This window comes from Heptranchias perlo, chromosome 1, assembly GCF_035084215.1.
Source record: "Heptranchias perlo isolate sHepPer1 chromosome 1, sHepPer1.hap1, whole genome shotgun sequence".
In the NCBI taxonomy this organism is placed as follows: domain Eukaryota; kingdom Metazoa; phylum Chordata; class Chondrichthyes; order Hexanchiformes; family Hexanchidae; genus Heptranchias; species Heptranchias perlo.
The window spans coordinates 58,040,594-58,066,851 of NC_090325.1; the positions used below are offsets into that span (position 1 = coordinate 58,040,594).

A 26,258-nucleotide genomic window follows, 5' to 3' on the forward strand; every position below is an offset into this window, starting at 1 on the left:
GGAACAGGTCAATGGTTTCATGAATTAGATGGCTGAAGGGGAGAAGGGGGATAAACAGCAGAGAACAGGATAGATGAAAGCTCAGTTAGATGAAGAATAGATTGGTGAACTTGGATTTGAAGGAGGAATTGAAATTGCAGAGCAGTCAGAGAAGGCAGTAGTAACTGTGCACATCAATAATCCATTTATTTTGTGATTTTATGTCTGTAAGATATGCCTTGGTTCCAGCATCTACCACACTTTAGAGCAACTTTATTTCATATCCCCATTGCATACATTACTCCACTTTACATGTTTCAGATGAATTTCAATGTCCATCTTTTCTGCAACATTTATATATAGAGAACAATATATAAAGTTTGTTCATAATTGTTGAGATATCCTTGAAGCTAATGCATAGTGAATAAAGTCTTTAAGATCGCCATTAAAGCATTGTTTAGTTTGAAATGCCATCATTCAAAAACTTTTATTTGGTTTACATGTAGAATTTTTTGTTGTGGGATTGTGCTTATTTTAACCTATGCTATGATGTAGTTTCCAGCCTCGTCTTGATGAATGTGTAAAACAGATGGGAGATATTCTGAGCCAGGTCAAAGGGACCGGGAACGTACCTGCTACTGCTCGCAATAGTGTGGCACAGGATGCAGATAATGTGCTCGGACCATTAATGGACTTCTTAGATGGCAAGTGAGTAGTAAGAAAGAAAAGCAGGTGAGATGTAATAGAATGTATGAGGCAATTTGGAGCAGGGACTATATACTTTTTTAAAAAGTCTGCATTGCAGCTTCCTGCTTGTGATTTTAGTAAACAATTTTACAACACCAAGTTATAGTCCAGCAATTTTATTTTAAATTCACGATGTTCACCTGAGGAAGGAGGTAGCCTCCGAAAGCTTGTGAATTTAAAATAAAATTGCTGGACTATAACTTGGTGTTGTAAAATTGTTTACAATTGTCAACCCCAGTCCATCACCGGCATCTCCACATTGTGATTTTAGGTAATGGTTGTTGTAGCCATTTATTTATTTTCTTCAAATGCTGTTATTCGCTGGACTATTAGTGGAAAATTAACCTAATGTAATAGTAAATCCCCTCCACCGGCCCTCACTGTCCTGACCCCCTATTATTTAAACTCAGCTGTTCTTTCTTATTGAGTTTCTGTTTGCTGCTTGTTGCACCACCTAAATAAGAAATAGGTGCAGGAGTAGGCCATACAGCCCCTCGAGCCTGTTCCGCCATTCAAAAAGATCATGGTTGATCTTCAACCTCAACTCCACTTTCCTGCCCGATCCCCATAACCCTTGAGTCCAAAAATCTACCTATCTCAGCCTTGAACATATTCAACGACTCAGCATCTACAGTCCTCTGAGGTAGAGAAGTCCAAAGATTCACAATCCTCCTCATCTCAGTCTTAAATGGCCGACCCCTTATCCTGCGACTATGCCCTCTAGTTCTAGACTCTTCAGCCAGGGGAAACAACCTCTCAGCATCTACCCTGTCAAGCGCACTCAGAATCTTTTATGTTTCAATGAAATTTTTTTTTATTTTTTATTCGTTATGGGATGTGGGCGTCGCCGGCGTGGCCGGCATTTATTGCCCATCCCTAATTGCCCTTGAGAAGGTGGTGGTGAGCCGCCTTCTTGAACCGCTGCAGTCCATGTGGTGAAGGTTCTCCCACAGTGCTGTTAGGAAGGGAGTTCCAGGATTTTGACCCAGCGACGATGAAGGAACAGCGATATATTTCCACGTCGGGATGGTGTGTGACTTGGAGGGGAACGTGCAGGTGGTGTTGTTCCCATGTACCTGCTGCTCTTGTCCTTCTAGGTGGTAGAGGTCGCGGGTTTGGGAGGTGCTGTCGAAGAAGCCTTGGCGAGTTGATGCAGTGCATCCTGTGGATGGTACACACTGCAGCCACAGTGTGCCGGTGGTGAAGGGAGTAAATGTTTATGGTGGTGGATGGGGTGCCAATCAAACGGGTTGCTTTGTCCTGGATGGTGTCGAGCTTCTTGAGTGTTGTTGGAGCTGCACTCATCCAGGCAAGTGGAGAGTATTCCATCACACTCCTGACTTGTGCCTTGTAGATGGTGGAAAGGCTTTGGGGAGTCAAGAGGTGAGTCACTCGCCGCAGAATACCCAGCCTCTGACCTACTCTTTTAGCCACAGTATTTATATGGCTGTGCCAGTTAAGTTTCCGGTCAATGGTGACCCCCCAGGAGGTGGTGGTTAGACACTCTCTTGTTGGAGATGGTTATTGCCTGGCACTTGTCTGGCGCGAATGTTACTTGCCACTTATGAGCCCAAGCCTGGATGTTGTCCAGGTCTTGCTGAATGTGGGCTCGGACTGCTTCATTATTTGAGAGGTTGTGAATGGAACTGAACGCTGTGCAATCATCAGCGAACATCCCCATTTCTGACCTTATGATGGAGGGAAGATCATTGATGAAGCAGCTGAAGATGATTGGGCCCAGGACACTGCCCTGAGGAACTCCTGCAGCAAGCCCTGGGGCTGAGATGATTGGCCTCCAACAACCACTACCATCTTCCTTCGTGCTAGGTATGACTCCAGCCGCTGGAGAGTTTTCCCCCTGATTCCCATTGACTTCAATTTTACTAGGGCTCCTTGGTGCCACACTCGGTCAAATGCTGCTTTGATGTCAAGGGCAGTCACTCTCACCTCACCCCTGGAATTCAGCTCTTTTGTCGATGTTTGGTCCAAGGCTGTAATGAGGTCTGGAGCCGAGTGGTCCTGGCGGAACCCAAACTGAGCATGGGTGAGCAGGTTATTGGTGATTAAGTGCCGCTTGGTAGCACTGCCGATGACACCTTCCATCACCTCTCATTCTTCCAAACGCCAGAGAGTATAGGCCCATTCTACTCAATCTTTTCTCATAGTACAACCTTCTCATCCCAGGAGTCAATCTAGTGAACCTTTGCTTCACCGCCTCTAAGGCAAGTATATCCTTCCTTAATAAGGAGACCAATACTGTACACAGTGCTCCAGGTGAGGTCTCACCAAAGCCCTGTACAATTGTAGTAAGAATTCCTTACTCTTGTACTCCAACCCCTTGCAGTAAAGGTCAACATGCCATTTGCCTTCCTTATTGCTTACTGTACCTGAGTGCTAACTTTTTGTTTTTCTTGTATGAGGCCACCCAAATCTCTCTGAACACCAACATTTAATAGTGTCTCACCATTTAAAAATTCTGTTTTTCTATTCTTCCTACCAAAGTGAATAACCTCACATTTCCCCACATTATACTCCATCTGCCACCTTCTTGCCCACTCACCCAATCTGTCTATATCCCTTTGCAGACTCTGTGTCCTCCTCACAGCTTACTTTCCCACCTAGCTTTGTATCGTCAGCAAACTTGGATATATTACATTCGGTCCCTTCATCAGAGTCATTAATATAGATTGTAAATAGTTGGGGCCCAAGCACTGATCCTTGTGACATCCCACTAGTTACAGCCTGCCAACCTGAAAATGACCCGTTTATTCCTACTCTCTGTTTTCTGTCCATTAACCAATCCTCTATCCATGCTAATATATAATACCCAACCCCATGAGCCCTTATCTTGCGTAGGTGCAATGCATTTCTGTCTTAAAATACAAATGTGGAATAAGAAACAACCGTTCTGTCCATCGAGTTTGCATGTTCCAACAGACTGTTGTTTATCTTGTATTGTGTAGTCACTCCCCGACTTAGAATCATAGAATCGTTACAGCACAGAAGGAGGCCATTTGGCCCATTGAACCTGTGCTGGCTCTTTGTAAGAGCAATCCAGTTAGTCCTATTCCCCTGCTCTTTCCCTGTAGCCTTGCAAATTTTTCCTCTTCAAATATTTATCCAATTCCATTTTGAAAGCCACGATTGAATCTGCATCCACCACCCTTTCAGGCAGCACATTCCAGATCATAACTACTCGCTGCGTAAAAAAGTTTTTCCTGATGTTGCCTTTGGTTCTTTTGCCAATCACCTTAAATCTGTGTCCTCTGGTTCTCAACCCTTCCACCAATGGGAACAGTTTATCTTTATTTACTTTATCTAAACTCGTCATGATTTTGAACACTTCATCCAATCTCCTCTCAACCTTCTCTGCTCTAAGGAGAACAACCCCAGCTTCTCCAGTCCATCCACGTAACTGAAATCCCTCAACCCTGGAACCATTCTCGCAAATCTTTTCTGCATCCTCTCTAAGGCCATCATATCCTTCCTAAAATGCGGTGACCAGAATTGGACACAATACTCCAATTGTGGCCCAACCAGTGTTTTATAAAAATTCAAAATAACTTCCTTGCTTTTGTACTCTATGCCTCTATTTATAAAGCCCAGGATCCCGTATGCTTTTTTTAACTGCTTTCTCAACCTGTCCTGCCACCTTCAAAGATTTGTGCACATATACCCTGAGGTGTCTCTGTTGCTGCACCCTCTTTAGAATTGTACCGTCGTTCTTCCTGCCAAAATGTATCACTTCGCACTTCCCTGCATTAAATTTCATCTGCCATGTGTCTGCCCATTCCACCAGCCTGTCTGTGTCCTCTTGAAGTCTATTACTATCCTCCTCACTGATTACTACACTTCCAAGTTTTGTGTCATCTGCAAATTTTGAATTTGTGCCCCGTACACCTAAGTCCAAGTCATTAATATATATCAAAAAAAGCAGCGGTCCTCGTACCGATCCCTGGGGAACACCACTGTATATCTTCCTCCAGTCCGAAAAACAACAGTTCACCACTACTCTCTTTTCTGTCACTTAGCCAATTTCGTATCCATGCTGCCACTGTCCCTTTTATTCCATGGGCTTCAGATTTGCTGATAAGTCGATTATGTGGCACTTTATCAATTATTCAATCTTATACAATCTTATTCAATCTCTCTTGGGAGCTGATTAACCACAAGTAAAACTTTCAGAATCATTTTTTTAAAAAAGTAAATTGCCCCTGATTTCTGAAAGTAATTGATCAAAGACTTCATGATATCAATCTAAGATTATTCAACTTATGATCAAGGATAGTGTTCCCATGGTTCAAAAAAGACTGAAACAATAGTATCCTGTACATTTGTGCATTTTCATCAATGCATGGCCTTCTAAACTTCAGTCCCATTTTCAGATAGATACTCATCCACTTCCTTTTTTAAAAAATAGTCACATGAAAAATACTAGCCATTTGCTTCATCTCTGGGAGGGAAAGACACCAGGAAGAATTATCCTGCACCACAAAACACGCCTGCCATAGCCTGATGTAGAGCAGCATTGTTGTGGCTGTCAAACTGTGGCCACCCAGTCTTTGAGAGGGAGCCAACGAAAAGGAATAAAATGGAGCCAAAATAATTTTAAATATGTATTCCATATTCAGTTATTGTAAGTTATCTGTATTGAACAACATTTCAGCCTGCAAGAGGCGACCATCTGAAATTGTTATTTTGCTTTATTAAATAAAGTACCTTTTTTTTACAGTCTAACACTATTTGCTAAAGTCTGTGAAAAGACAGTGCTGAAAAGAGTTCTCAAGGAACTGTGGAAAATTGTAGTGAACACAATAGAAAGGACTATTGTGCTGCCTCCCCTAACTGATCAGTCGGTGAGTAGCTAAAGTATTGGTAATTTTTCACAAAGGGTTGTGGTATGTCCAATTTAAAAGCTCTCCGTCATGCGCATTTAAGATTTATTTGATTAGAATCATTTACAAACTTATGTTTATTGGTACTGTTTGTATACAGAATAATATGGAGTGTAGTTAATGGGGTTCATGCTGTTATTTCAATCTCTGTGGTGATTGAACACCAGCCATTGGGATTGCTTGTATCAGAAAATAGATACGGTAGGTCTTGAGCAGCTTAGATCAATGCTGTGCTACGCTTTGTACTGTTTATATCTACTAACTCGATCAGAGAGCTTTGACTGTTGCAATCAATCTATTTTTAATAAATATGTTTATTAATAGTGCATTGAAATTTCAAAAGACTGAGAACACAATATTCTGCACAGTGTGGCAATACTCTTGGCAGCCACTTCCATTTTCTAAATAGGAAACCATGCTGGATTAGAGCCTGATCATGTTTTAATACTTAAAGTTTATTAAGCAGTGTGTAAGACTGTACATACGGTTCTGTTTTTAATGACACATATATCTGGGTAGCCTGCTTAATCAAACCATGGTACCTTTCTTGTAGTCCACTAAATATTTATGCAAGTCAAAACTTTTCTATAATATGCACTCTTTTCATGCTTTGTATTTTATTGACTGTGGCTAATATAATATCCCTGTTTGCAAATTTGCCTGTCACTGTCTTCATAAAAGTATCTTAATCTCCTGGGGTGAATTTCTATTGATTTTTTTAAAAAGCTGTCTTGATTAATGTCAATGAGATTTTCATTTCATTTGCAGAGCAATACAATATTAATTTGATTCAGCTCATTTTCCTTTGGAGAGCAATATTGTCTGGGAAGGACGTACCATCCGTGGTTAATGAAGGAAGTTAAAGATAGTACCAAATTGAAAGAAAAAGCATACAATTCCACGAAGATTAGTGGCAGGTCAGAAGATTGGTCAGAATATAAAAAACAGCAAAGAATGACTAAAAGAATAATAAGGAGGGAGAAATTAGAGTACGAGAGAAAGCTTGTTAGAAATATAAAAACAGATAGTAAGAGTTCTTACAGGTATTGAAAAAGGAAAAGCGTAAATAAAGTGAGCGTTGGTCCTCTGGAGAGAGAGTCTGGGGAATTAATAATGGAGAATAAGAAAATGGCGGATGAATTGAACAGATATTTTGCGTCCGACTTCACTGCAGAGGATACAAATAACATGCCAGAAATAATTGTGAATCAAGAGGTGAAAGGGAGGGAGGAACTTAAAACATTTACAATCACCAAGGAAGGGGTTTTGAAAAAATTATTTGAACTAAAAGCTGACAAGTCCCCAGGTCCTGACGGAATTCATCCTATGGTCTTAAAAGAAGTGGCTGCAGAGATAGTAGATGCATTGGTATTAATTTTCCAAAATTCCCTAGATTCTGTAAGGGTCCCATCAGATTGGAAAAAAGCAAATGTAACTCCTCTGTTCAAGAAAGGAGGGAGACAGAAAGCAGGAAACTACAGGCCAGTTAGCTTAACATCTGTCATAGGGAAAATGCTAAAATCTATTATTAAGGAGGTTATAGTAGGGCACTTAGTGTCTCAATGCAATCAGGCAGAGTCAACACGGCTTTGTGAAAGGGAAATCGTGTTTGACTAATTTATTAGAGTTCTTTGAGGAAGTAACAAGCAACGTGATCCTGTGGATGTGGTGTACTTGGATTTCCTGAAGGCTTTTGACAAGGTGCCACATCAAAGGCTACTACACAAAATAAGAGCTCATGGTGTAGGGGGTAACATATTAACATGGATAAAGGATTGGTTAGCTAACAGGAAACAGAGAGTAGGCATAAATGGGTCATTTTCAGGTTGGCAAGATGTAACGAGTGGAGTGCCACAGGGATCAGTGCTTGGGCCTTAACTATTTACAATCTATATCAATGACGTGGATGAAGGGACCAAATGTATGGTTGCTAAATTTGCTGATGACAAAGGTAGTTAGGAAAGTAAGTTGTGAAGAGGACATAAGTGGTCTGTAATGGGATATAGATAGGTTAAGTGAGTGGTCAAAAATTTGGCAAATGGAGTATAATATGGAAAAATGTGAACTTGTCCACTTTGGCAGGAGGAATAAAAAAGCAGTGTATTATTTAAATGGAGAGAGATTGCAGAACTCTGAGGTACAGAGGGATCTGGGTGTCCTCGTACATGAATCACAAAAAGTTAGTGTTCAGGTACAGCAAGTGATTAGGAAGGCAAATGGAATGTTGTCATTTATCACAAGGGGAATGGAATATAAAAGTAGAGATGTTTTGCTGCAGTTGTACAGGGCATTGGTGAGACCACATTGAGAAAGCTGTGTGCAGTTTTGGTCTCCTTATTTAAGAAAGGACATAGTTGCTTTGGAGGCAGTTCAGAGAAGGTTCACTTGACTGATTCCTGGGGTGAGGGGGTTATCTTATGAGGAAAGGTTGGACAAGTTGGGCCTGTATACACTGGCGTTTAGGAGAATGAGAGGTGATCTTATTGAAACATACAAGATCCTGAGGGGACTCGAAGGGGGTAGATGCTGAGGAGATGTTTTCCCTTGTGGGAGAGACTAGAAGTAAGTGCCACTGTTTAAAAATAAGGGGTCTCCCATTTAAGACGGAGATGAGAAGAAATTTTTTCTCTGAGGGTCGTGAGTCTGTGGAATTCCCTTCCCCAGAGAGCGGTGGAGGCAGGGTCATTGAATACTTTTAAGACTGAGTTCGATAGAATCCTTATTAACGAGGGAGTCAAAAGTTATAGTAGGTAGATGGGAAAGTAGGGTTGTGGTTGCAATCAGATCAGCCATGATCTTATCAAATGGTAGAGCAGGCTCAAGGGGCTGAATGGCCTGCTCCTGCTCTTAATTCATATGTTCGTACTTATTCACACAAAGTGTAGTGGAAATCTGGAATCCTCTCTCCCAAAAGGCTTTGGCTGCATGGTCAATTGAAATTTTCAAGATTGAGATCAATAGATATTTATTAGGTAAGGGTATCAAGGGATATGAAGAAAAGGCAGGTGAATAGAGTTAAGGTACAGATCAACCATAATCTAATAGAATGATAGAACAGGCTCGAGGAGCTAAATGGCCTACTCCTGTTCCTTTGGGAGGGGAGGGAAGGGAAGCTCAGTCTGTATTTCATGTTCTCTGACTCTCTCTTGCCTTTGCGGTGGGATAGTGGTTATGCAATTTTGGTTCTCGCTCAGGCTGGGGAAGGCAGCTCACATCCTGGGGGAAATTTTGACTTTGGGTGGTAGTGTAAAACTGCCTGCTACACATCTCCCCTGACTTTGATTTCTACTGATTATCACCCAAAGTCAAAGTTACGCGCACCACCCCCCCCCCCCAAGGTCTTTTAGCCTTTCTGTCTCTCCCAGGAGGCTGCCTTCAGCAGTCTGCTCCAACTGCCAATTACAGCAATGGCAACCGCTGCTGCCCAGGATCAGGCAATATCAACAATCCCCCAGGTCAGACCCTCAGCTGCCCCCTTCCTAATCACTACTTAATCACTTATAGTATATGAGATTGAAGGTGGCCACCATCAGATGCTCAGCTTCAGTGAAGAATTCTGCGTACAGCTTGATCATAGCTGACCGGCATAGTCAAGGTAGGAGATGGGATCAGTATCTGTTCTAAATTGACAGAAATGTGAGATAACTGAGCCATTTTATATCTTAACACAATGGAAAATGGATCCAGTGAGAGGAATGTGGGAGCCTATCAGACTGAAGATTACTTAGAACACAGGAAACTTTGTCCTATTAAAATAACTCTGGTTCACCTCTGTCCTATTCCCCCGATATGGTCAGTATCTTTTGATAGGCAGGTGGGATATTGTGAAGACAAACTTGTGCTCTACCAGTCTGTGGAGAAGGTCATTATAATATCGACTTGCTTCATCACCATGTCTCCTATTTGTACAACGTACATTGTTTTATGTCTTATATTAGACTGTTTGAACGGCTGTGCTTTTTCTCTCACTGATCTAGTATACTCCAGCAAGTAGATACAGAGAAGGCATCATTCAGAAAGAATGGGGATTACTCTTGGGCATTTTTCCTTTCTCTGCTCTCCTATCAATCGAGAAATGGTCCCACTGTAGCTATAACATCTTTGTGTTGGCTGGAATTGCTAATAAGGTTTATTGAGATACTGCCCCCAGGATGACAATTCAGGTGAAATGGTAGACAGGAATTCGCTGTTTATAATCCACATTATCTAATAACATTTTAAAATCTCGACCCAAGGGTACGATGAAAAGTAATACATTTGTAACAAATTTGTAATATTTTTAAGGTGCGAGTGCTATAATTTCACAATTATTTAATGTTAATGATTTAGAGACAGGAAGGTAGAAATGGTATATGTTGCGCCTCTATTTCAGGTGTAAAACAGGCGCAAAGCATACCAATTTAACAGCCCAATCTGCGCAGGCATTGGACCCAATGCTAAATTTGTGGGGGCCATTTTCTAGGCGTCCCAGATGGCCACCTAAACTGACGTTTGGTATTGAAATCAGAGCAGCTACATGTGATTTTTTTGAAAACTTTTTTTAATAGGTTTTATTTTGGGGAATTTAGTAATAAAAGGTGATGTTGAGATGTCAGAAATTATCATACACTTTTATAGGGCAGCAAATCAATTATTCTGCAGCATTTAGTTGAAGAGAAATCTGAAGTTGTTCTACAAATTGCACTAGATGGGGTGAATTACCTCATGGAGCTAAACATGCTGTGCCACAGAGTGAGCAGGATGTGGATATGCATCCAAGGTTCCCCACCAGGTGGGTTCCTTATCTCAGTTGTACAACTGGGGGAGGTTCCTACAGTCAGGGAGGGATATTTTGAGAGATAAACCCCGTGTCGTCAACATGCATCTCCTCCTGGTAGTTTTAGTAAGCAGCACTGCAGAAGGCATGGACCAGCTATTGGGCAGGTCTGAGACCATCTTGGAGAGAAGAATCAGAGAGAAAGTTAATAAATATTTTTTTTAAAAGGAAGAAAAAAGTTTCAACCTTGGTTTGCTAAGCTTAACACAGTTTTGCCAAAGAAAATTTGGTTCTGATCTATATTATATGATGTTTTAAAATCTCGACACAAGGGTATGATAAAAAGTAATACATTTGTATGGAAATCATCGTACGTGGAGCAATTGCACAGCAAATGATACACAAGCAAATATCACAAATTTAATAGTATTGGATTAGCCACAGCAAATAGTGTATCTCATCTCTTTAAACTTGTGGCATTTTGAGTTATATGGTTCTATGACCATTTTTCTTTTGCTGATGCCAAATGTGATCTCAATCGGGCGTTTGGGTACCTCTGGAGTTAGCACCAACATCCTGTTTGCTAAAGCTCAGATGCTGCTGCAATATATTGTTGGTGCAGTGCTACGGATAGCCTCTTTTCTTACACCTGCAGCAACTGTGAGCCATTATTTGATTCCAGTTTTCGATAACTGCAAGAAATCGGATTTCACTTTCCTTTCTGAAATAAGTTCACCATTCACTGAATAAGTGAGCATTGTTTGGTGCCTTGATTGATTAATTAATTGCAGTTTTAAAGCTATGCCTAATTTCTTCATTGCAGCAATACAAACAGCATGTTTATGACTAAGTTTACAAAGAATGTATATTTTTCCAAAGATATTAAAAACATTATCAAATATTTTTTCTCTTTTCTTGGCAACTTTCTCTCCTCCTGTCCTGAAGGCATTTCCTCATCACAGGACTGTTTGCACTTTGCTGCCAGTTGCTCTCCAGTACCTCACTCAAGTGACCATTATTTATGTGTGAGCCTTCCCCGAGTGTCAGGTGGATATCTAACCACAGGCAAGCCTTATCTTGGTCTTGACTTGCCACCACATGTGCACTTGACATTTTCTTTTTAGAAACAGTAATTTTATTGTCACTATGGAAATCCTCCGACAGGATCTTCTCTGTCATAGGCTGCTCGGATGGCTGGATAATGATCAGGAGCAGTACCTCTGGCTATTTTATTTTCCTTTGCCTGTTGGGTGCTGAGACCAGTTATATCTTTCCTAATGCAGCACACAGCAGAGATTGAACTTGGGTCTTTCTGTGGGGGAACAAAACAAAATATTTCAGGATTTTTTTTAAATTAATTTTTAATGTAATTGCTGTCACCCTTGTCTGTTATGGTACATAATCAGAAAATGCTAGAATGTGGTCTTATATTGACTGATGACTGTTTCTTTAATTGCTACGCATGCCGGTTTTTACAGATGATTGTAAGTATGATATTGTTTGTGTCTGTGTCTCGGTGTGTCTGTTAGCACTCCCTACCTGTTAGTATAATAGTGCATATTGCCATGTTTGAAGTGCAGCTAGCTTCGTTACCTGGGTGTTCATCTAGAGATGTAGTGTTTGTGCTGTCAGCCAGTAATTTTAAATGTTCTGCATTGTGATTTGTGTTTTTTCACATATAGTTCCACAGCCTGCTGCTCCAGTAGTAATAGATGACTTGCTACTTGCAGGAAAATGAGTTGTCTGTCTTGTTTGTAAAAGCTATGGGACTTAATTGGTTTACAGACTGTATGTAAAGTTGTAGACTCTATTTTCACTTTGGTGTCTTCTATACTTAAATGTATCCTGAGAAGAAATTGCTGCTTAGATGCTCAGCATGATACTTATAGCTATTCTTCTCAATTATCATTATAGTATTGTGCCATGATATTTATATACGTGAAGTAAATATACCTGTAGGAAAAACAACAAAGACTTGTAGTTACACTATATTATCCCAGAAAGGTAAGCTGATTGTGTAGGTTGTTGCCATAATTGGTTTAAACCTGCACTTGAATGTGTTCTACAAGAAAATTGAAGTTAGTACAAATAGGATCAAGCATATAGTAAGAAAAATGCAATATTGAGTGGAGGTCAGACTTCTTTGTGCTTAAGATCAGCCTTCACTTGAGTGTTGATGCATGTCTGATTAGAAGACAGTAGTGAAATGGAAAAATGAAGATGTGAGAATGAAAAGCAAAGAAATAGGTTGTAGTCAGGAGAATAGAAACTTTTGTTTCGATCAGAATACCTAATATTTCCATCCCTGTACAGACTTTACTAAAAGAAAGAAAAAGTTATGGTCGTTGACACTTTTCCCAGTGTTTGAAGGCTTGTTTTTAATGGTACCTGCATTTAAACTGTTGCTATTATTCCTCCACCATGCCCACAAAAAAAAGATTGCTTGGCAGGTCATCTTGTGTACGAGCTCGAGTGCTGTTTCTTTTAAGGGAGAAATTATGATGGACATGTGAATATCTGAAAATAGTCCCAGGAATAACTTATTCCATAAACCTAACACTGAAAATAAACCACTAACCACTATTAGTTTATACCACACCTTCTATCACTGCTTCATGTTAACTTCGATAAAAAGAGCTCCCCAGATTCAGAGATGCATGACACAAACATTTGTGAACATTTCTAAATGTCTTGACCAGGAAAAGGAAGTGTGAGAAACCATTTTTTAAAATATATTACCCAACCTCAATGAATAAAGCTGTTGCCATAAGCTTCCTACAGTTAAATGTGTTGATATGTGTTTGAATGTGTGGTTTTTAGGTAGATTTTTTTTTTTACATAGAATGTACAGTGCAGAAACAGGCCATTCGGGCCAACAGATCTATGCCGGTGTTCATGCTGCACGCGAGCCGCCTCCCTCCCTACTTCATCTAACCCTATCAGCATATCCTTCTCTTCCTTTCTCCCTCGTGTTTATGTAGCTTCTCTTTAAATGCATCTATGCTAGTCGCCTCAATTACTCCTTGTGGTAGCAAATTCCACATTCCAACCACACTCTGGGTAAAGAAGTTTCTCCTGATTCCCTATTGGATTTATTAGTGACTATCTCATATTTATGGTCCCTATTATAGCCCCGGACCCTCCTGCAAGTGGAAACATCTTCTCTACGAGTACCCTATCAATCTCTTTCATAATCTTAAAGACCTCTACCAGGTCACCCCTCAGTCTTTTTTCTCGAAAAGAGCCCCAGCCTGCTCACTCTTCTTGATAGGTATAACCTCTCAGTTTTGGTATCATCCTAGTAAATCTTTTTTGTACCTTCTCCAGTGCCTCTATATCCTTTTTACAATATGGAGACCAGAATTATGCATAGAACTCCAAATGTGGTCTAACTAAGGTTCTATACAAGTTTAACATAACTTCTCTGCTTTTCAATTCTATCCCTCTAGAAATGAACTGCGTTTTTTGATTTTTGATTCAACTAATTATTTGATCACAGTATTATTTGTCCTTTGTTTCTTGACTCTGTGATCGATGTAAAAACAAATGATTTGCCAGCAAGATAGTTAAGTATCATGGATTATTGGGCTGGCCTCAAATTTCTACACCGAAGAAAATTAAGCACTTCCCAGTGACCAGTGCAATTAGCAGTGCAACATTGCTGTGGAAGAAATGACACATTCTTGAAATGTACCCTCCAGTTTTGAAAATACATCAAATTCAGTTTCTGCGACATTTCTATTTTAGAGAGAGAATTGAGAGGTTCTGAAAAGCTGTATAATTTAATGAGCTACCTCCTTGGAATGTTATTGAGGATGACCTTTATAGATTTGACAGAATAAATATATATAAAGTGTCCTCTCTCACTCTTCAACTGTTTTACAATATCCTTTGTGGTCAACTTTGACTTCTTCACAGTCGATTCTCCCTTTTATGAAAGTCTGACCCGAGATATTGTTTTCTGGTTTCCTCTACTTAAGCACAGAATTACAAAGCAGTTATTCAAAGCACAAAGCATCTTCCTTTATAAAATTTCTGAATGTCATATTATTGATTTTGATGCCATTTTTTTGGTTTACTTTTATTTTCCAATACTTGTGTTTAAATAATATATTGCAGATAGTTTTTTATTGAGAGTTCCCAGATTAATTTCAGACCTTACCTGTAATTATGCAGTTTTCTGCAGTTTGTCAGTGGTTTTGCCGAGCTCTTCCCTTTGTGTCCATGAAAGTAAAACCAAGGAAAGTATGGAAACAATGCAAACTAGGGATGAGCAATAAACGCTGGCCTGGCCATAGCGACACCCACATCCCAAGAATGAAAAAAAAAAATAATTAATTCTCTGGGCCAAAGAAAGTCAGTAGAGCCTGGTGATGTAGCAGTAAGAACATGGGCTGCTATGTTCTGCCTGATCTGTAGCATGTGGAAGCAGGAAGGCTGCCAAGCAGAATATTGGCCTTGACGTGATAAAGACATGGGTTACAGTTTAGGCAGCAGAGGACAGGTAGTGGCATAAATGGACAATGTTTCAGAGGTGAAAGAAAGCAGTCTCGGTAATTGGTCACGTATGAGCAGGAAGCTGAGCTCAGGATTGAGCATAACGTCAAGGTTGCACACCTGTTGGCTTAGCCTGAGATGGAGCTAAGGAGGTTGTTGATGTCAAGTACGGAGCCTTGCCTCAGGTGAGTGTTTGCGAGAGCTGAAGAGGATAGCTTCAGTTTTCAGTCACTTAACCCAAAAGTTATTATGTCTTGGTAAGTAAGGCATTTGTAAGTAAGGCATTTTTTAAGCACAATTCTTTTTTTAATTTTTCCTTTCTCATTAATGCAGTTGCTGTCAGCCCTCCACAACCTTGCCCAAGCAGCCATCCTTCCTGTGTGAACCTGGATATTCTTGGCAAGCTATTTGCTCATTCAGGGCATCATAGCCAATCCTAATCCTTTCCTCACACTATGTCCAAACAAGCACTTTCTATCTACAATACCTGTATTGTGATCAGGAGTGAGAACCCTAACTGATTTTGTTCCTCTCTCCTTTCCTAGCTCGGGGACCATGAAGCCAATTGTAGTCCCCTTGTTCCCACCCTCAACCCACTTCCTAGGGTTGCCAACTCCGGTTGGACGTATTTCTGGCAGTTTCATCACATGATATCCCGCCTCCAACCGCCCCACCTAATCGAACAGCCTTTTTTTCACATTGCTGATATTTTTATAATTAATAAACAAAAGTGTTCAAAGAAAATTTTTTTAAAATAACATTTTTAATGCCCCTATTATTTGACTCCTGGGTTGCTCACGACTGTGTCCTGGAGAATCCTGGAGGGTTGACTAACCTACCCATCCCACCACCGGTTGAGATCAACCTACTCAACACAGGGATCAGTCCTGGTACCTTCCTGGTCTGTGTGGCTAGGGATTGCATCATATGTACATTTACTAAGCAAGTTATCTGGGGAGTCAAAAGCATTTTCTCGTTATGTTTAGTTTTATTTTCCTCCATAAAGCAGAATAAATATTATTTTATGGAGCAAGATTTCATATAACTACTTTGTGTTATTAGATTAACTGTCTATAAGTAAAAGTTATAAACTATACGGATGTACTGTTAAGGCAGGATACTTATAAATGCATTGCCTATAAATCTAGCTGCTCTAATAATATAGCCAGTGCTTTTGTTAACTGTTATAGAAGTCACAATATAGTGCTTATTGAGACTCATTTCATTGTTCATTCACCTTCATATGTTTAAATCTGAAATATTTTCCAATATATACCATAAATGCGAATAACAGAACGATGACAACTATCACACAAGCTTTCATAATTTCACATTATCACAATGATCTCCTGAATCTTCAACAGTCTCTGAACAGATTATGAGACTTGTTCATGCTGAAAGATTAATTTCCGTGCATGACACTATGACCAGCTGCTTATTACTATAGCTGTCAAGCAGCCATACAATTTAGGCAGGAAGAATGAGACAGCCTTCAATAAAACAGATTGTTTCACTGTGATCATTAGCGCAAGATCAGTCTTGTGTTATTTCCTTTTAACCCTTTCACAACCGAAGCTGAAATCTTGTTCCAGTGAAGACTTCTTTTAAAATGAAAATGCCTTTGCGCTGTTAATACTGTCCTTTCTTTGACGCATTTATTATGTATGCTTGATGTGGTGCTGTCATGTAACATTTACAAACAGGTCAATACTATCCGTAGTATTGACGAGCAGTGGCATTAGTGCTGGGTTGGTGCTGCCACTGAATATATTGAAAGTATTGATTTATCGGGACAAAATGTTGCACACTTGATGCAGCTGGTGAAAAAATGTTAGCGTTTACAAAAGAAATTATATTGGAATAACTTGTAGTCTGCAATTTAATAGCTGCTTTTTAATTACACTGCTGATCTGCATATAAATGCTTGGGGTAGCATTTCCTTACCAATGGGCCATGTACTGTGTGATTTCACTACCTATAAAGGTTATTCAAGTTTATAAATTGTAAAAAAAAACCTCTCCGAGAGAGCAGTTAGCTTGTAAGGAGTCCACTGTGATATAGAATCATAGAAAGTTATGACACAGAAGGAGGCCATTCAGCCCATCGTGTCCATGCTGGCCAAAAAAGAGCTATCCAGCTTAATCCCACTTTCCAGCACTTGGTCCGTAACCCTGTAGGTTACAGCTCTTCAAGTGCACATCCAAGTACTTTTTAAATGAATTGAGGGTTTCTGCCTCTACCACCCTTTCAGGGAGTGAGTTCCAGATCATGCATCACAGTGTGGTATGATGCAAGTTCGGGGCTATCCTAGTGAGTTACTGATCCCATGAAGAGGGGAAATCCGAGATCATTTGATGTACCTCCTAGCAGCTAATTATAGATTAACAGTGGCAGAAGTTTAGGTTGCCTGCTCATCCTTGGCTGCAGATGGTGCAGGACGCTGAGATTGGAGATAGAAAGAAGGAGCTGGAAGGAAGATACAAATATTTTTTAAACTTTTTGCCAGAAGTTAAAACTTGCACCTTGATATAATTCCACATATTGATCTTATGAATGTTCATGTTCAATAGATAAATGAAGGAATGGTTGAATATATTTGTAAGAATAATTATAGCTGTGGTCTTTCTGAATAGTTGTGGTTGCTTGAATTCAGAAGAGATAATTAATGAAGAGATGTGCTTTCCTTCTTAATTAGACAGTGTTCAGTTCCCATGGTACCTTTCCTTTCATTCCAGACCAGTTTATAAAAATGTTACAGCAGCACTGGGTTTAGCCCTTGGCTCTCCACTCAACATCCTGTCAATACCAGAACTACTCAGCTAACATCTTGCAATTCTAAAGCATGTGAGGGAGTTTTAAAGAAACACTCCTAATGTGAAAATAAATGTTGATGTACTGTCATAAAATTGTAAAAGCTAGGCTCATTTTTAATATCTCATGAGTATATTTGTGGTGTTTGAATGTCAGTTATGTTGCTTCTAAATATAAAGGGAAGTAATTGCTATTGAAATAGGCATGCAGGCCAAAAATTAAATGTAATCATTCAAAATCAAATTACGGCTTCAGTTATTGAATCACAGAATTTTGTAACTAGCCCTATGTTGCTCTGTGATGGGTGTATTCCTTTATTAGAGCAGAATGTGTGCAAAATTTGGAGGCATTCTGTCTGTCATAGCATGAGCATTCATTTAGTTTTGTAGTGTCCAACAGTATTTAGAATACTCCTTAATGTTATTTTTTTTTAAAAATACTCAATGGAAACTATGGGCTATAAATTGGGCCACGTAGCCCCCGTTTTGTAGGCGCTACGGGGCCTCCTAAGGACCCAAAATTATGTCTGGAATCCGCGCACACGCTTTTAGCATGACGTGCGCCGGACGCCATCTCAGTAAAGGTGTTTGCGCACGCACTGATAACGAACGCCAGCAGCATGTAAAGTAAGGAGAATATGCATTAGATCAGTGTGCAGCGCTGATTTAAAGGGACAGATGCGATTTTGGAACTCAACACTCCAGCCAACACACTGTCTTAACCTCGCACGGCTGAACAGGTCGTAAACAGCTTGGAGGACCCCCCAACGAGTGCTATTTAAAGGGATCACGCAGGATTTACAGGTTAGTTGCTGGATTATTGCTTCTGGCTGCTGATGCATTTGTACCTGTTTTTGGAGATCTCCTATACTTGAATACTAGGACTAGGGGACAAAGCCTAAAAATCAGAGCCAGGACTTGCAGGAGTGAAGTCAGGAAACGCTTCTATGCGCAAAGGGTGGTAGACGTTTGGAACACTCTTCTGCAAATGGCAGTTGATGCTAGCTCAATTCTTAATTTTAAATCTGAGATTGATAGATTTTTCTTAGCCCCATATCCCTTATTACCTTTGGTTAAGGCAGGTATATGGAGTTCGGTCACAGATCAACCGTGATCTCATTGAATGGCGGAACGTGGTCTACATGGACTTCAGCAAAGCCTTTGACAAGGTACCGCATGGTAGGTTGTTACATAAGGTTAAATCTCACGGGATCCAAGGTGAGGTAGCCAATTGGATACAAAATTGGCTTGACGACAGAAGACAGAGGGTGGTTGTAGAGGGTTGTTTTTCAGACTGGAGGCCTGTGACCAGCGGTGTGCCTTAGGGATCGGTGCTGGATCCGCTGTTATTTGTTATTTATATTAATGATTTGGATGAGAATTTAGGAGGCATGGTTAGTAAGTTTGCAGATGACACCAAGATTGGTGGCATTGTGGACAGTGAAGAAGGTTATCTAGGATTGCAACGGGATCTTGATAAATTGGGCCAGTGGGCCGATGAATGGCAGATGGAGTTTAATTTAGATAAATGTGAGGTGATGCATTTTGGTAGATCGAATCGGGCCAGGACCTACTCCGTTAATGGTAGGGCGTTGGGGAGAGTTATAGAACAAAGAGATCTCGGAGTACAGGTTCATAGCTCCTTGAAAGTGGAGTCACAGGTGGATAGGGTGGTGAAGAAGGCATTCGGCATGCTTGGTTTCATTGGTCAGAACATTGAATACAGGAGTTGGGATGTCTTGTTGAAGTTGTACAGGGCATTGGTGAGGCCACACTTGGAATACTGTGTACAGTTCTGGTCACCCTATTATAGAAAGGATATTATTAAACTAGAAAGAGTGCAGAAAAGATTTACAAGGATGCTACCGGGACTTGATGGTTTGACTTATAGGGAGAGGTTAGATAGACTGGGACTTTTTTCCCTGGAGAGTAGGAGGTTTAGGGGTGATCTTATAGAAGTCTATAAAATAATGAGGGGCATAGATAAGGTAGATAGTCAAAATCTTTTCCCAAAGGTAGGGGAGTCTATAACGAGGGGACATAGATTTAAGGTGAGAGGGGAGAGATACAAAAGGGTCCAGAGGGGCAATTTTTTCACTCAAAGGGTTGTGAGTGTCTGGAACGAGCTGCCAGAGGCAGTAGTAGAGGCGGGTACAATTTTGTCTTTTAAAATGCATTTGGACAGTTACACGGGTAAGATGGGTATAGAGGGATATGGGCCAAGTGCAGGAAACTGGGACTAGCTTAGTGGTATAAACTGGGCGACATGGACATGTTGGGCCGAAGGGCCTGTTTCCATGTTGTAAACTTCTATGACTCTATGACTCTATAACAGGCTCGAGGGATTAAATGGCTTGCTCCTGTTCCCATCTTCCTATGTTCCTATAATAAAGTTCCAATACTCTACAGAGAATGGGCTGGCTAGTTGACAGGCAACAGCAAGGGCACTGGCAGAGAGGCAGGGGTGGGACAGGAATGTTGTCATCCTGAGAGAGGACAGCAGGTTCATGTTTCATGGAGCCACTGCCATTTGCTGCCTCCTGTTATGCACCACTTTCACCTGCAAGAAAGCAGGACATGTGTCAGTGAGTGTGCTGCAAGATTTTTAGGTGATGTGCCTGTCGTGGTTGAATAGCTGCCAGTGTGTGTGACCTGCGAATTGTGGGTGTGCGGCTTGCAACAGTGGTAATGTGTGAGGGTGAGAGGAAGCATCTGATTGGAAGAGTTGATTACTGATTGAAAGCGTTTGTTGGTAGGTGGGTGATGGGGGTGTAGTGCGTGTAGCAGCGGATGCAGCTAGTGGTGCAGTTGGTAGGTGACGCCACTGGACTGTTGACCTCACTCACCTTGACCACTCGTGTCAAAGCATTGAACTTCCTTCTGCACTGCATCCATGTTCATGGTGTTATGCGCCTTGCATTGACTTCGTCCCCTACTGCCTCGCACTGCCTCTTGAGCATGTGTCTGGAGGGCTCTTGCCCACTTCCCGCGGACATAGAATGCCCCTCCTTCTCCAGTGCATCAGCAGAGAACCTTGGTGCACACTCTCTCGCACACCTGGTTCAAATTCAGATCGGCAGATTAGTGTGGTCTGGCGTCCAGATTGGAGGATGTGGAATTTAGTAGTGCGCAACATTTATTCAATGTTGTAACATAACTTATCAATTTGTAAACATAGGGACGGGACCTGCATCTGTGTTTTGCATATACGATGTCTGATCTCCGTTCAGACTCCGTGCGGATCCATATTTTATATTTTGCAAATAAGAGGTACAGTCTGCCTTTAAGTGGTGCTGGCCACTCACACGATATCGGGGTCTCCCTGCTGATGAGCAGCCACTCAACAGTGCAGTTAGGCCTGGCTGCTCGCAGATATCAGGTAAATGACCAGGCAGCATGAATGTTACATGCTGCCTGCATCTCAACGACCAGGCATGGGTTAATTGCACACCCTGACCCCTGCGCCTGATTTCAGGGGTTATCTAATTTAACCCCCTACATTTGCACCTAAACAAAATCGTCACAGTTTAGGAGCAAGGTGCACTTCCTCAGAGTTAAACCTTGTGAGTTCATATTAAAACACCATGGCTCTGATATTTACGGGGAGGCGGGGAGGAACATGGACGACTTTTAGCAGCCGGGAAATCCAGAAATTTAATGGCAGGACCTCATTCGAATTTTTTTCTCCGGTTCTTGCCCGGCAGCTGGCCTGATTGAGAGGCTGGCTGGCTGTCGGGTGGGAAGGCCTGCAGTAGAAGGCCGTAGCCGGGATCCAGAGAGGAGAGAGGTGGGGGAGATCGCGGGACGGCCTGGAGATCAGGGGATGGAGGCCGATCGCGGCAGGTTAGCTTGGGGGATCGGAGGGAAGCACTACTGCTCCACCTGGCCTACAAGCAGTGCTGGAAAAGTACTTAGCTGCAGGATCCGGCAGTTCTCACCTCCTTTTAGCTGCCGGGCTTCCAGAGCCCTGAGAAACCCGACCTGCAGCCGTTTAATCTAAATGGCTGCTAAAATCTGAGGCATGCTGCCTCATTAACACATTTAAATTACTGACCTGCCTCTCAAACTGGTTACTCGCCCACCCTCCATCCCACCCTAGTTAAACCAGAAGTAGGTGTGTTCGCAGCGGGTTGGGGTCAGGTTTCAGATTTTTAAGAATTTAACCTGCCTCTCCCGCCCAACCTGAGGGGTTAAAATTCCTTTCTGCCCCCCGCCCCGTGTCACTGATCACCTCTTTCACTTGAACTGTAATGATTTTGTGTGATGGGTATGTACAAGACAGGTTTAAACCAAAGTAGAGGAGGAAATTGTAAGTATATAATTTTACTCTAGAATTCATAGAATGCACTGTTGAGTCCTAATTTCTGGTAGTACTTTCTTGTATTTCTAGGCTATATGATACTTAAAAGTGCAGTAGGCCAGCACTTTATCAACTTATCTTGAAGAATTTCTATACAATAACCTATTAACTTGGATTCAGAAAGGGAAAATCCTGCCTGATCAACCTTCTTGACTTTATTGAGGAAATGGCAACTCAAGTGAACTGTGGAAAATCCTACATCATGGTGTATCTAGACTTTCAAAAGACGTGTGACAAAGTTCCAGATGAAAGACTATTAGTTAAGTTCAAAGCTGTGGGAATTCAGGGTAAATCTTGGGAATAAATAAGAAATTGACTGAAGGGTAGAAAACAAAGGGTATTTGTTGAAGGAGTTATGTGGGGAGGCGGGGTAAGTAATTAGTGGAGTGCCCCAGGGCTCAGTATTGTTTTTAATTTATATCAGTGACTTGGATTTTGAAACGCAACGTCAGTTGGTCAAATGTGCAGATTACCAAGCTAGGAAAGGCAGTGGAATCAGATGAGGCATCTTGAAAAATACAGAATGAGTTGAGCAAACTATGTTTGTAGATGGGAAAAAGTTGGATGAGATTTAATGCAGGCAAGTGCAAAGTACTACAGATAGAAGGAAAAATGGGTGGCACATATACACCATGAATGGTGTTGAAATAGCTATGGATGAAGCGAAAAGAGACCTAGCAGTCTTCGTGTCCAACCAATGTAGAGCAACAATCAACAAAATTCAATAGAATGTTGAACTGCAGTTAAATACAAGTCAGAGGAAGTTTTGATCAAACTGTATAATGCTCTGGTCAGACCACACCTTGAGTACCGTGTCTAGTTTTGGTTTCTGAGAAACAATGGAGACATTCAGGCGCTGGAAGCAGTGCAGAGAATTGCTACGAGCTGCTCCCTAATTTTAAGGGTATAAGTTATGAGGAAAGACTGGAGATTCTTGGGCTTTTCTGCCTAGAAACGAGGAATCTGAAAGGTGATCTTTTGCAGTACGTATGATAGTCTAACGAATGGAAAAGGTACATGTTGAATCTCACTTTAAATTAGATTGTGGGGGTTGGACAAGGTGATACAGAATCAAATTAGTAGAAGCAAATTTAGGACTGATATCAAAGTCAGTAGATACAGGGGGTGAAGCCAGAGGACTGGAGAATTGCAAATGTTACACCCTTGTTCAAACAAGGGTGTAAGGATAAACCCAGCAACTATAGGCCAGTCAGTTTAACCTCAGTGGTGGGGCAACTTCTGGAAACGATAATCCGGGACAGAATTAACAGTCACTTGGACGAGTGTGGATTGATTAGGGAAAGCCAGCACAGATTTGTTAAAGAAAAATTGTGTTTAACTAACTTGATTGAATTTTTTGCTGAGATAACAGAGGGTAGATGAGAGCAATGCAGTTGATGTGGTGTGTATGGACTTTCAAAAGGCATTTGATAAAGTGCCATATGATAGGCTTATCATCGAGATTGCGGCCCATGGAACAAAGGGGGCAATAACAACATGGATACAGAATTGGCTAAGGGACAGGAAACAGAGAGCAGTGGCGAACAGTTTTTCAGACTGGAGGGCGGTGTACAGTGGTGTTCCCCAGGGGTCAGTGCAGGGACCACTGCTTTTCTTCAATGACTTGGACTTGGCTGTACAAGGCACAATTTCAAAATTTGAAGGTGACACAAAATTTGGAAGGGTAGTAAACAGCGAGGAGGATAGTGATAGACTTCAAGAGGATGTCGACAGGCTGGTGGCATGGGTGGAAATGTGGCAGATGAAGTTTAACACAGAAAAATGCGAAGTGATACATTTCGGTAGAAAGACTGAGGAGAGGAATATAAACTAGAGGGCACAACTCTAAAAGGGGTACAGGAACAGAGAGATCTGGGGGTACATGTGCACAATTATTGAAGGTGGCAGGGCATGTTGAGAAAGCGGTTAAAAAAGCATTCGGGACCCTGGGCTTTATGAATAGAGGCATAGAGTACAAAAGTATGGAAGTCATGATGAACCTTTATAAAACACTGGTTCGGAGTATTGTGTCCAGTTCTGGGCACCGCATTTTAAGAAAGATGTGAGGCCTTAGAGAGGGTGCAGAAGAGATTCACTAGAATGATTCCGGGATGAGGGACTTTAGTTACGTGGATAGACTGGAGAAGCTGGGGTTGTTCTCCTTGGAACGGAGAAGGTTGTGAGGAGATTTGATAGAGGTATTCAAAATCATGAAGGGTCTAGATAGAGAGAAACTGTTCCCATTGGCAGAAGGGTCAAGGACCAAAGGGCATAGATTTAAGGTGATTGGCAAAAGAACCAAAGGTGACATGAGGAAAAACTTTTTTACACAGCGACTGGTTATGATCTGGAATGCACTGCCCGAGGGGGTGGTGGAGGCAGATTCAATTATGGCCTTCAGAAGAGAACTGGATAAGTACTTGAAAGGAAAAAATTTGCAGGGCTACGGGGATAGGGCGGGGAGTGGGACTATCTAGATTGCTCTTGCGTAGAGCCAGCGCGGACTCGATGGGCCAAATGGCCTCTTTCCATGCTGTAACTTTTCTATGATTCTTCACGCGAAGAGTGATCAACACTTGGAATGGACTTCCAGATACAGTAGTGGAGGTTAAAAACCCTGCAATCATTTAAGAAACACTAGATGTTGTAATGTGGTGGAGGGGAGGACATAGGTTTTTCTGGATGGATGAACCAAGATGTGCCAATGGTCTTCCTCATTCGTAGTTACCTTGTGATATTCTGAACCCAAAAATATCTTTTTTTTAAAAAAAAACAGGATTCTTGAATTTAATTTAAAATCCCAATGAAGATGCTGGGGTCCACACAGTAGCAGGGTTGTTTATTAGAGCTGACTTATAAATACCACCAACCCCCTATTTAATTAATCACAGTGATTTATTCAGTGATCTAAAAATTACGCTAATTGATCAGGAGAGAAAGATAGATGACCACTTGCTGTGATACCTGCTGTGAAACTGTTAATAAATTGAGGATGTGTTTGAATCTAAAATGCAGTTATGTTTTCTACAAATGCAGATTATAAGGAATCAATGTAAATTGTTAACAAAACATAGTTTTTTTTCTGATATCTTGGCCTATGTGTATGTGATCCCCTGAAAAAAAATTGCAATCTACTTTATTAAAGTGGTAATTCAGAAAGAGAAACAAAATATCTTTCTAACAACTCACTGATTTGCAGCTTCTTCAAAAAAGCTGTGTTTTAGGAAACCTCTGTTGGGTTGAGAACTCTGGCAATAGTAATCAGATTTGTGGATTCCCTGTGAAGTGTACATATTCACGGGTGCCTCCTTCCGCCATGTCCATTTCATACAAACTGGTAAAATTTTCTCCATAATGTTGGAAAAGCCCTGCTCTTTTTTTAAACAACATCTGCTTTGGGGATCCAATGGTGCTTCCTTCTAGAGTTACCTATTTTCTTTAATGGTGAAACATTCACTTGTGTTAATTGTTTTAATTTATGTTGTTGCTCTCAACACACTGCCACAGAGTGGTAGGACACAGTTTCACACTTAGTTGGCTGTGCTGTCAGTTTCTGATCTCAAATTTCGGAGATTCTAAGCACTGATAGGAATCCCTTCACAGGAATGGGAAAATGTAAGGAATCTTACAACACCAGGTTATAGTCCAACAATTTTATTTTAAAATCACAAGCTTTCGGAGATTATCTCCTTCGTCAGGTGAGTAGTGAATGAGAGGTTCTCAAATCGCATATCTTATATTAGGCTGGGACACCATCACACCAATCAAAGGTGTCGTTGGTGTTCAGGAATAGGAAGGTAATTTGGAGGGATTGTCACCCAAAGTCACACTTATGTACACTAATAGAATGAAATTATTATCTGAATGGTGATAGATTGGGAAAAGGGGAGACGCAATGAGACCTGGGTGTCCTTGTACACCAGTCACTGAAAGCGAGCATTCAGGTGCAGCAAGCAGTTAGGAGGGTGAATAGTATGTTGGCGTTCATTGCAAGAGGATTTGAGTACAGGAACAGGGATGTCTTACCACAGTTGTAAAGGGCCTTGGTGAGACCACATCTGGAGTATTGTGTGCAGTTTTGGTCTCCATGGCAAGGGTGTCCTTGCCATGGAGGCAGTGCAACAAAGGTTTACCAGACTGATTCCTGGGATGGCAGGACTGAACATATGAGGAGAGATTGGGTCGACTAGGCCTATATTCACTAGAGTTTAGAA

At 41.2% G+C, this 26,258-nt stretch overlaps 1 protein-coding gene across 3 annotated transcripts in view; it reads left to right on the forward strand.

The window, feature by feature from the left end:
• The window catches only part of LOC137322543 (protein unc-13 homolog B-like), a 554,720-nt gene that overhangs the window by 495,659 nt on the left and 32,803 nt on the right, over positions 1–26,258 (forward strand). For all 3 annotated transcript variants that reach the window (XM_067985478.1, XM_067985470.1, XM_067985475.1), the window contains 2 exons: positions 535–687; positions 5,459–5,582. In XM_067985478.1, the coding sequence (XP_067841579.1) occupies positions 535–687; positions 5,459–5,582 (277 nt within the window). The remainder of the gene's footprint in view (positions 1–534; positions 688–5,458; positions 5,583–26,258) is intronic.